The sequence below is a fragment of the Otolemur garnettii genome, unplaced genomic scaffold (genome assembly GCF_000181295.1).
Source record: "Otolemur garnettii isolate 467f Iridium unplaced genomic scaffold, OtoGar3 scaffold00099, whole genome shotgun sequence".
Taxonomy (NCBI): domain Eukaryota; kingdom Metazoa; phylum Chordata; class Mammalia; order Primates; family Galagidae; genus Otolemur; species Otolemur garnettii.
In genome coordinates, this window is record NW_003852494.1 from 2731967 (window position 1) to 2744012 (window position 12046).

Genomic DNA, 12046 nt, shown 5'->3' on the forward strand with positions numbered 1-12046 from the left:
AGGCTCGATGCCATAGCTCAGTGGTTAAGGCGCCAGCCATATTCACTGGGGCTGGCGGGTTTGAACCCAGCCTGGGTCTGCTAAACAACAACAACTGCAACAAAAAAATTGCCAGGCATTGTGGCAGGCATGTAGTCTCAGCTACTTGGGAGGCTGAGGCAGGAGACTCGCTTGAGCCCACGAGTTGGAGGTTGCTGTGAGCTGTGATGCCACAGTACTCTACCCAGGGGGATAGCTTGAGGCACTGTCTCAAAAAAAAAAAAAAAAAGACGGATCTCTAATAACTACAATAACCAAACTTCAAAGAGTCAACAAAGGAAACATGAACAGTTTGCCTGCCTGAAACTGGGCAACAGATTGATGGGTAAACCTTAACTTTAAAGAATCTTCCAAAATGCTGGCTGTCTAATTTCTCTGCCAGAAGACTTGATTACTCTTAAAACAGATATTGAAAATCTCAAAAGTGACATGCTGTTTGGGTTTTTTTCCCCCTATAAAAAAGGTTTTGAGAGAATTGATAGAAAGGTCTAAAGTTTCCAAATGTTAAGACTACCATGTAAACATGTTATTTTAAACCACTGATTCTACTTGTACTTTCATAAGGCTTTACAAAGTTACATTTGAATCCCAAACATAACTCATTGGCGAACACATACTTCCTTTTGATCCTTTAACTTAGCTGTAGTTCCACCCTTGCAACAGCTACTGGGGTTACTTCTTGGGTTATGTGATAATGTTTGGGGTATGGAAAGGTGACTAGTACTTTTTACTTTATGTAATTTTAAAGTATTTTTAAAATAATTAGCATTGTTTTTACTTTTTCAATTTAAAATAAATACCACAATTTCTTTCAGGAGATAAACTTACATTTCTTTCCTGAATTCTTCCATTTTTTGATTCTCTACAGTCAAGAGTTCCTTCGATTTGTTCAGCTCTTCCACATTTTTCAAGTTGTTTTCTTTAAGTGTGTCCAACTTTAAGATCAAGAGAAAAAAACTTGATGAAATTATTTCTTTTTCCAATGACATGACTGGACAAATTTACTCATGAAAATGTTTATTAAAAAGAAAGATGAAATCAAACACTTCTAAAACAAGAAAAAAGTCACCTGGGTGAAGAGATTACAAATGACAAATCTATTATAAACTGCAAGCTTCCTCCTTACACATTTAGTCTGACATTTCCTGTACATCTGGCCAAAATGTCACATAAATTGCTATATAAACTAAAATTAAAGTTTTTTTTCATTTTGTGTTCAATTCTCAGTATTTATCACTAAACTATTTAAAAAATGATCCACCTTAGAAAAAAAATAAGAAAAAAACTGCAAAGCAATGACATCAGCAATAATTATTTTTTTATATGAAAAGAAACCCCTTTGCTTTCCCATAGATTACTAATTTAGGATATGACATTTTTCAATGTCAGTACCAGATTCATACAGTTCTCATTATAAAAATTTATTTGAATCAAAATGTTTGTAGATTGAAAAAAATTTAGTCATCCATCTGAACTTGGACCTGAAGATGAAAAAGTCATATTGTTGGACTAAAGGGCACTCCTACCCACTCAACTCCATCACTTGCCCACAGGGGACACAATCAGCTTAGGATCTGGTTCCCACTGGAAAGGCAGGCATGTTACTGAGATGATGGAGATGTGACTGACCAAAGACTCCCACAGGGTGGCTGAGGCTCTCAGTGCAGAGGCCCTACCAAAGATGGGCCTCCGTTCCTCAAGTGTGCTCATGTAGCATGCTGGCTTTCAGGCTTTTGCCACATTACATGCCTCCATTTAGGAGTCCTAGAAAGTGTCTTGCTAGTTTTAACACCACTACTTTCCTCATAACACCCTCTAACATTCCAGATTTACAGAACAATAAAAACAAAATATCACAATGGGTCCAAGAGATGATTCATCCAGTCTCATATTCTGGCTATAGAAAAAGGGGTATAGAAGGAAACAGTCCTCTCTGACTTCTTCCGAAAAGGTTAGAGACACTCCCTAAAATTTCATTTACTTTAGCCTTCTAATTTTGATTCACATCTATGATTGTTGTAATGTCTCTATATTTTTAGCTTGTCTTTTTCTGTATCGGTTTTATAACTGTTTATGAAGTTTTGTTATTTACCCCCATAATAACCTCATAATGTTCACATCTTTATAGATTTTGATCCCTGTTCCTCTATAATGAGGAAGCCTATCCTTAATGGTGGCTATTCAGCTTGGTCATCTCCTCCCCTTGTTCATCTCTTAATGTCTTACCTAATTATCTTTTTTTTTTTTTTTTTTTTGAGACAGAGGCTTAGGCAAGTCTCTTGCCTCAGCCTCCCAAGTAGCTGGGACTACAGGCACCCACCACAATACCCAGCTGTTTTTTTGTTGTTGTTGCAGTTGTCACTGTTGTTTTAGCAGGCCCAGGCTGGGTTCAAACCTGCTAGCCCTGGTGTATGTGGCTGGCGCCCTATACACTGAGCTATGGGTGCCACCCTCCTGCTTAAAGAGCATCTGAAATTCTACAAAACTTCAGATAGGCATTTCAGAGAAACAGTCTGCTTGGGATTTAGGGAACAGCTTTCCAAAGAAAGAGAGGGTTGGTATAAGCCTGGGAAGGTGGGAGTACAAGAATCACAGAAAGGGAAATGCTACTTGTGGACAGAATCAAAATATCCTGACGTCACAAATTTGTCCCAGTTCCAGAAGTGACTCATTCAAGATGACACAAAAGGAAATCAGTACCAAATTAGGCCAAGAAAAGATGTACATCAAACTTAGGGCTAAGGAAAGGAATTTCATGGCTCAACACCGAGAAAGAGAAGAGAAGAAAAATGTGTGTGATATAAGATAAAGGATACAAAAACTAGAGGATGCCATCAGTACCTCCTCTCACTACTGCTATCATTAAATAGTCATGTTAGATAGCCACGGTATTGAGGTGTCCCTCAACTTGTAAAGGTTGGTCCTACTAAACAGGTAATAATACACATTATTTAATATCATCATGGCTCTGGTGCACATTCAACTCTACTAACACAGAGCAAACCTTGGTAAGGCCACACTTCAAAAACATAAGCAATCCTGAGTTAATGATCAAACATTCCATGAAGCCAGTCAGCTCTTCTTTGTACAAAAAGCCATTTAAATGTGATTACTTCATTCTGTAGTTTAGCATTTGTTTGCTTGGTGTCCTCCAAGGAGGCCAGCGTCTCGGTCTTCTCTTTGGTCATCTGTTCCATTATCTGCGTGGCATCTTCTGCTGTTTGAGCAGCCTAAATACAAGGGAACACTATAAGAAATGAGGACACCCCTCACTGACAATGTTAGGTGATGACCAGGCTATGCTGCTTAGTGTCTGTGTGGTTAAGGGAGGCACACAGAGAGAGTGAGTCAGTCACCAACCAAGTGTTCAAACAGACAGACCGAGACATGAAAGGTCTTTACTCTGAAGTAGAACAAGGAAGGAGACCCTTTCATGCCATTTCTCAATAATTATGCAATTTGGATAATTTCAGACCCTCTAAACCTACATCTTCCAATGAAAGTTCCAAGTTACTTACACTGACAAGCATACTCTCTTCCTTCTGACTTATATTTAAGAGACTGTTTAGTGACAATAAATAGTAATATCCTTATATAGCTGAATTTCTCTGAATGATATTACTGTAAGTTAAAAATACTTATCTTTGCTATTTCAAACTTAGGGCTTTTTTAATCATTCAAAATTTAGGTTGGGAATTTTTCAAATAAACATAAGAATTATTTGGGCACCTCTAACATAAGGCTTAAGAGCTAAATGAGAAGCATTTAGTGCAAAAGTATATGAGAAAAGTTGAGGATAATGAATACAAATGTAGCTGTGAATAAAAAAGATATGCATATGGAGACAAAATTTTAGCTGCTAAATATAAAAAAAAAATTTAAAAATATAGAAATAACCATAAAAGATGGTACACACCTGTAGTCCTAGCTATGCAGCGATTGAGAAAGGAGGAGTACTTGAGCCCAGGAGTTGGAGTCAAACCTGACAACATAGTGAGACCCCAACTCTATTAAAAAAAAAATCAAAATCATTTTAGGCACTCTTTTTTTTTTTTTTTTTGGCACTTTCTTATAATTTCATTTGGTCTGATAAAGCTTATGGGAATTCTGCATTATACCTACCCAATTACCAGCCATGAAGATTTCAATAGACTCTTTCAACTCCAAGTGGATAGACTAAGAACAGTTAAAAGTCAAACAGAAGATAGTATACTATTGCTCTTAAGCCTTTAAGAACCACAGTTAACTTTTTTTTTTAAAGAGAGTCTCACTATGTTACCCTTGATAGAGTGCCGTGGTGTCACAGCTCACAGCAACCTCAAATTCTTGGGCTTGAGCGATTCTCTTGCCTCAGCCTCCCAAGTACCGGGACTACAGGTGCCCGCCACAACACCTGGCTATTTTTTGTTGTTGTTGTTGTTGTTTAGTAGGACCGGGCTGGGTTCAAACCCATCAGCTCTGGTGCAAATGGCCAGCGCCCTAACCACTGAACTAGAGGCGCAGAGCCCACAGTTAACTTTTCACAAAGTTTCTCCTTAAAATTAAAAAATAAATCCTTTTTATTCACAGTTTGCAAAAATTTTTTCAAATGGGGAGAGACTACTACAATTAGATATTTAGTAAAGAATTTCCCTTTTAGACACACTGTAATAAACAGCTTGAGACATCCAAGCAACTGATTCAATAGGGTGGATTTCCATAAGCAGAAATGAAAAAATATCACCTAAACCACTAAAGTTAGTGCACAGTGTTAGTAAGGAGTCCAGGTGCTCAATACTTGAACCTCTCACTTTACCGTAAATGACTGAAGAGTCTCGAGCTCTCTAATTTTAAGGGTAAGCTTGCTCTTGTCTTTCCTCAATGTACGGTTTTCATTTTGCGATTCTAGGAGATTGGCTGAAATATGGCTGTTGGTTTTGGCCAATTGGCTAATCTCTTTCTGAAGAAGAAAGTAGCTTTCTGCCAGGTTTTCTTTTTCTTTTAGAAGCTTGTCCTTTTCCACCATGATTTCTCTCTTTTCGGTGAGAAGGTTCTTGTTGTCTTGTATCACCTGGGCTCTTTCGGCCAAGGTCACCTCATGGTTCAGCCGAAGGTCATCCAGAATCTTGGTGAGGTAGCTGTGCAGTTCTTGCAATTCTAACTTGGATTTGGACAAGGCAGCAAAATCACTTTTCAGAGTCTCTATTTTGGCAGCAAGTTGAGCTGTTTCTGCACTCAAGACTTCCTTTTCCTTAATTATCTCTACCACCTTTTGCTCTGATTTGGTCTTCTCTTGGATCAGTAGAAAATTCTCAGATTTGAGCTCCCCAGTACACACTTTTAACTCTTCCACCTCCTGCTCCAGGAGCACTATTCTCCCGTGAAGTTTATTTTTTTCATACAAGGATGCCTCGTTCTCCTTTGCTCTGGCTTCTTGTTCCAGGATTAAGGACTGCTGCATTTTGTGCATCTCGTCATTTAATTTCTGACACTCTTCTTGAAGGTTCAAGCCATCCCTCAGCAAAATGTTCTTTTCAGAACAACAACTCTTAAGTTCTGCATCCAAACTCTCCTTTGCATGCAGTACGTTAGTGTGTTCTTTTTCTAGATTCTTTTTGGCATTTTGCGCCTCTTTCAGCATAAAAGAAAGATCACATTTGCTGGCCGCTAGTTCTTGGTTTTCCTTTTTTCTCTCTTGAAGCTCTTTCTTCAGAGCATCAATATTACCAAGTAGTTTCATCTTCTCATGCACAATTATTCTTCTATTCGCAGACTCTTGATCATATTTCCTTTTAAGGTCGCCTATGCCTTTGATGGAATTTTCTCTCTCTGCAAGTAAATCTCTATTTTGCATCTCCACTGCAGATTTTTCTTTCAAGAGACTGTCCTGCTGTTTTTTAAGCTTAGTAATTTTCTGACAGACCACCTCCTTCTCAGAAGTTAGATAAGTGATCTTCTCGTTCAAGTTCATCTCAGTATGGGCAGCATCTTCTGAGCATTTGTTGAGTTTTTCAGTAATGATCCTATTTTCACTTAAAAGTTCTTCTTTTTCAGCCAAAAGTCTCCTCTCAGAGGCGGCCAAGGTTTCTTTCTCATGTAGAAGGTGGATGCATTCAGAGTCTGTGATTGCCCGACTGGCCTTAATCTCTTCTAGAAGCTTCGTGAGGCTCGTGTTTGTGGCCTGGAGCTGCACCATCTCCAGCTCTGCCTTTCTCAGAGCTTTGCTGGCATCATCCAGCTGTTCGTGGAGCCCACTGGCTTCCGTGCGAAGCAACTGTTTGACCTGGAGGGCAGCCTCCAGGCTGGTGTTCAGCTTTTCCTCGTTTTGAAGCAGCACGTCCTTCTCAAATTGCAGATCTCTGTTGTTCTGAAGAAGATTGTCTCGTTCTATCTTTAAGGCTATGCACATGCTATCAAGGCTTGACTGTTTCTCTAAAGCTAACTTTTTCTCGGCTGTGAGATCTTCGATCTCCTGTGCCAAAGTTTTCTGATCTTTAACTAGCTCTTCATAAGAGCTCTGAAGCTTTTGAATAATGTCATCCTTATCTTTAGCTAAGACAAGGTTTTCAGCAGTAAGTTTCTTGATCTGATCCTCCAGGTGATCTTTTTCTTCTAGATCTTTCTTGAACTCCACAATCAAAGTATCTTTGCTGAACTGTAGCTCTTCAATGAGTACCTGCATGCTCATCTTAGATGCTCGCAAAGAGTCATTTTCCATGTTTATCTTTAAGAGTTCTTCCTGTGCAATATTGATTTCTTTAAGCAATTTCTCTCTCTCAATAGCCAAAGCTTCTTTATCAAGGTGTTCCTGCTGATAACACCTTTCAGCATCTTGCTTCTCTTCTAAGACTTTCCCCTTTTCTAAATTAAGAGTTTCGTTTACTGACCACAGTTTCTGTTGGTCTTCCTGAAGTAAAGTTATTTTGGCCTCCACCTCTACAAGTTTTGATAAAAGTGAACCTTTTTCTAACTTTAGATCATTTCCCTCCTGTGCAAGAAGCTGCTTCTCTGATTTCAGACCCCTCAGCTCTTCTGACATTAGTTCAATTTCTTTTTTGGCTGATGTTAACAAATAAGTTAGCGACTACAGAAACAAAAGATGGGGAGAATGGAAACAAAAATGAAATCAAGCAGACAAATGCAAGCCCAAATAATACAACCTAAATCATAAAAGTTAAAAAATGTCTACAGTAAAACTTATAGAAACTATCTGAATAACAGTAAAAACAAACTATGAATAAACAGTGCCCATAAAAAGATAATACAAAGCAAGTTTAGCTTACTAAACTGCTTATACATCTATTAGCTTATCTGTGAAACAACTTATGAAATTATTCCTGGTAGCTACCTAATAGTTAAAAATACAGTAGCTTGATTTTGACATCAGGGTATAAGATTCTTTCCTGCCATTCTAATTATTCAATTATTTCTAATGATCCAATTATTTCTAATGTAGAAAGGATTCATAGAAGAAATTTTGAAAACCCAATTCAAAGAACTATAAAAAGTTGAGTTTATTTTAACTAAAAAAAGGAGTGTAACAAGGGAAAAATAAACTGCTGTCTTTCGAACCTACTGTAGGAATTTACTTACTAAAGACTGTTACTGGTCCCAGTATCACCTATAAAAATACAGACTAATTTCTAGGCTTTGGTGACCAAAACGAATAGATTAAAAATACAGACTAATTTCTAGGCTTTGGTGACCAAAACGAATAGATTTTTTTTTTTTAAAGAATTGATTTATAAGATAATTTGACCACACTGTTTATACTGGGGCTTTCCAGAAAATTCTGTAATGATATAAATATATAGTAGCCATGTGACTACTGAGCACATGAAATGCAGTTGAGTACAACTGATGTGGTCTTTAATTTTATTAAAATGTAACAAATTTAAATTGTTTCACAAGGCTTGGTGACTAGTGTATTGAACAGCACAGCTATAGACCACTGGCTCTTAAACTAGGAACATGGAGGTTTTGGGGCTCTATGAAAGTCAAAATTGTATATAAAATTTGTTGAGTGCATATGCAAACATTCCTGGGAAAATATCCCTAGGTTTCATCAGATTCTCAGAGTCCATGACTCATTAAAATCTACTGAAATCAGCTACCCAGACTTTGGAGGGTCAATAATCCTGGCATTTTAACGAAATGGCCCTTGTACAAAACCAATAAACAAAATCAGCAAGACCTTACACAACCTATTGGAATGCTGTAGTTTGGTCAAGCTGCAACATTTTAAAGGAAATACTAAAAACCTGGAGTCTCTCCAGATAATGGAAACCATAAAGACAAAAGATCTGGGAATTATACCCAGTGTTAAATGGCTCATAAAACTGCAGGTGTTTTGCAGGTATTTTATTGTCAGCATGTGGGGAAAGAGAATGTTGGCCTCTCACATGACACATTATGTCACAACATGCTTACTTAGCACGGGGCTTATTTATTTATTTATTTTTTGAGACAGAGTCTCACTTTGTTGCCCTTGGTGGAGTACTGTGGCATTATAGCTCACAGCAACCTCAGACTCCTGGGCTCAAGTGATTCTCTTGCCTCAGCCTCCCTAGTAGCTGGGATTACAGGCACCCGCCACAATGCCTGGCTATTTTTAGGGGGAGGGGTCTCGTTCTAGCTCAGATTGGTCTTGAACTCATGAGTTCAGTCAATCCACCCACCTCAGCCTCCCAAAGTGCTGTGATTACAGTTGTGAGCCACCACGCCCTGCTCAACAGGTGGTTTTTAATGGGATTAGTTTCAAGTCCTATATATGCTCTTTTATAATTCATTAAACTATTATATGTAGTACAAATATTTCTCTAACACCTTCCAAATAAGTAAAGACAAATGCTTGCTTTTCTTTAAGCAATCAAAAGTTAAATAGTAGGCTCGGCGCCCATAGCTCAGCAGCCAGGGTGCTAAACACACCAGAGCTGGTGGGTTAGAATCCAGCTGGGCCTGCCAAACAACAATGACAACTACAACCAAACAATAGCTGAACACTGTGGCAGGCGCCTGCAATCCCAGCTAGGACTCCCTCAGCTTGGGAGGCTGAGGCAAGAGAATCGCTTAAGCCCAACAGTTTGATGCTATGAGCTGTGATGCCACGGCACTCTACCCAGGACAACAGCTTGATACTCTGTCTCAAAAAAAAAAAAAAGTTACATAGTAGTAGAAAGGTTGAAAATCATTAAACTACCAGAGTCAAAAAATATACTAGAGCACAGATATAATCCTGACACCATAAAATGAAATCCAGTATATAGAGTTCTATTCAATCTACTAAGAGGATGTTTCCTCACTACTCTTGAATCTAGCTGCCTTGTAAATAAGCTCACTGTGCCTTCCTGGATAAACATAAAAGCCGTCTTTAGAATTCTCAAAACTCTATTCCTCCAATCAGGCCCTCCCCACCCCTGATTCTCTACTTAACTTGCTTCACTTGGGCTCTGCCTGTACTTTTCTGCAAGATGGCTCTCCTAACCTTAGTGCAAGGTGGCAATAAGAATGGCCAAGATTAGAGGAACAAGCAGGCAGACAGACAGAGCTCAGGCAACACAAGAATCTCTGTAACAGCTGAGGAACAAGCAGCAAGAGGGTGATGGCTACACAGTATATTCAGGGGAAAGAATGTAGCCATCATCCCCAAGAAGGAACAGCAGCTGGCACAAAATGCTTAAAGATATAGGAAATATAATTCACCACCCTCCCACATGCTAGAAAGGTTAACATTTGCAGAGGCCATTTTACTGCTGCTTTCTAAGCAGCCCCCCAGCCTCAATGGAAAACTCAGGCAAGCTATAATGCAACAACAAAATTCTTTCCCACAACATACTTTGGCTTTGTCAGCTTGCTTTTTCAGTTCCTCCATCTTCACCAACAAGGTGCTGTTCTCCTCTTGTGCAGCCTTCAGCTTCTCCTCTGTGTCCAACAGCATCTTTTGTAGGTTCTGCAGGATCTCTTCATGCTTGATTTCTGTCTCAGAACTGGCTTTTTCATACCTGGCTTTCAGATCCTGACATTGATTGTGGCTTGTTTCCATCTTCTTTTCCTACAGAAACCCCGAGTGGAGGAGTAAGTCAGCTAGCCTTAGCTGTATTGCCCCGTGCCTTCCTCACCAGCAAACAATCCCCTTTATTCTTTCCTTACCAGGTCCAACAGTTTTTTCTCCAATTCTTTCTTTTCTTCCTCATGCTTTTTAACTGCTTCTTGCTGACTCTGTTCAGCTTTCAGAGTTACTTCCCCAATACTTTTCTCCAGAAAACTTGCGTTTTCATTAGCCTTTGTAAGTTTTAGTTGTAATTCTTCTACATGTCTAGAACAAGTTTCAATACAAGGTGTCAGAAATATTTTAAATTTAAGAATTATGCTGAAAATATATACTAGCAGATTTGGTGACTGGTAGAAAACAAAAGAAAGAAAATATACTATTGGCTGAGTGTGGTGGCTCACACTTATAATCCCAGTACTCTGGGAGGCCAAGGTGGGTTAGTCATCTGAGCTCAGGAGTTAGAGATCAGCCTGAGCAAGTATAAAGCTTCGTCTTTACTAAAAATAGAAAAACTAGCTAGACTTTATGGTAGGCACCTATAGTCCTAGCTACTCGGGAAACAGAGGCAAGAGTTTCAGAATGTGGTATGCTGTGATACTATGGCATTCAACCCAGGGTGAGACTGAGTGAGACTGAATCTCAAAAAAAAAGAAAAAGAAAATATACTATAATAAAAAATTACGTTGTATTAGTGATTATAAAAGGCTTGAGCAACTAATAACATCTGAAATAAATAGAAAAACTTGGCTTGGCCAGGCATGATGGCTCACATCTATAATCCCAGCACTCTAGGAGGCCAAGGCAGGTATATTGCCTGAGCTCATGAGTTCAAGACCAGGGAGAGCAGGAGACTCTGTCTCTAAAAAAATAACCTGCTGTTGTAGTGGCCACGTATAGTCCCAGCTACTTGGGAGGCTGAGGCAAGAGGATCACTTACGCCCAAGAGTTTAAGGCTGCTGTGAGCTACAATGCCAGGGCACTCTAACAAGGGCAACAAAGTGAGACTGTCTCAAAAACAACCCCCAAACAAACAAAAGCAGGCTTGAGGGACTTTACCTAACAAATGTAAACATTGTAACCTAATTCTTTGTACCCTTAATTAACCTGAAAAAAAAATTGACTTGAGAATAATTTTAACAATTTCAATAGTTATAAATACATTATTTAGAGTGAATTGTGAAGGTTTATTACTTTATATCAGTAAGGAAAAATGAATAAAAAATAAACATTATAGAAAATGAGTATTCAGGCTCGGCACCTGTGGCTCAAGTGGCTAAGGCACCAGTCACATATACCTAAGGTGACGGGTTCGAATTCAGCCCAGCCCGCCAAACAACAGTGATGGCTGCAACCAAAAAAACAAACAAACAACAACAAAAAAAATAGCCAGGCGTTGTGGCAGGCGCCTGTGGTCCTAGCTACTTGGGAGGCTGAGGCAGGAAACTCGCTGAGCCCAGGAGTTGGAGGTTGCTGTGAGCTGTGATGCCATGGCACTCTACCCAGGGGGACAGCCTGAGGCTCTGTCTCAAAAAAAAAGAAAAGAAAAGAAACTGAGTATTCAGAAAATTTCAAAATTTTAGCAGACTAGATTACAGAAAAAATTTATTGTAGTGCCTCTTGAGAACAGAAGATGTAAAAATAACAATAAATAACTTCAAATTCTACTTTAAAAAGAACCATGTGGCCAAAGATGCATTGAAAACCTCTAACACTAGGCAGTTCCTGTGGCTCAAAGGAGTAGGGCACTGGCCCCATACACTGGAGGTAGTGGGTTCAAATCTAGCCCCAGTCAAAAAAAGAAAACATGGAACACTGACCTAGAAATCAGGCTATCAAATGAATCAGAGAACATAGGAGCAAAACTTGGGGAACATTTTTGGATTTTATACTTGTAAGAAAACCTACAGAGGCTGGGCGCCTATGGCTCAAGCGGCTAAGGCGCCAGCCACATACACCCAAGGTGGCGGGTTCGAATCC

General features: G+C 39.1%; 2 protein-coding genes across 2 annotated transcripts in view; both read right to left on the reverse strand.

Moving 5' to 3' along the window:
* The window catches only part of CLIP1 (CAP-Gly domain containing linker protein 1), a 107343-nt gene that overhangs the window by 53175 nt on the left and 42122 nt on the right, over positions 1–12046 (reverse strand). The window contains exons 14-16 of the mRNA XM_023516840.1: positions 10168–10333; positions 9854–10069; positions 868–974 (exon numbers count right to left, since the gene is read on the reverse strand). Coding sequence (XP_023372608.1) covers positions 868–974; positions 9854–10069; positions 10168–10333 — 489 coding nt within the window. The remainder of the gene's footprint in view (positions 1–867; positions 975–9853; positions 10070–10167; positions 10334–12046) is intronic.
* On the reverse strand, positions 4676–7199 carry LOC111727267 (GRIP and coiled-coil domain-containing protein 2-like). The gene has a single exon (XM_023516841.1). It carries the CDS (start codon positions 7055–7057, stop codon positions 4826–4828), a length of 2232 nt encoding a protein of 743 aa, XP_023372609.1. The 5' UTR covers positions 7058–7199; the 3' UTR covers positions 4676–4825.

Excerpts from the sequence above, each read along its gene's own strand:
- LOC111727267 (XM_023516841.1), bottom strand. The coding sequence starts at position 7,057 with ATGTCAGAAGAGCTGAGGGGTCTGAAATCAGAGAAGCAGCTTCTTGCA.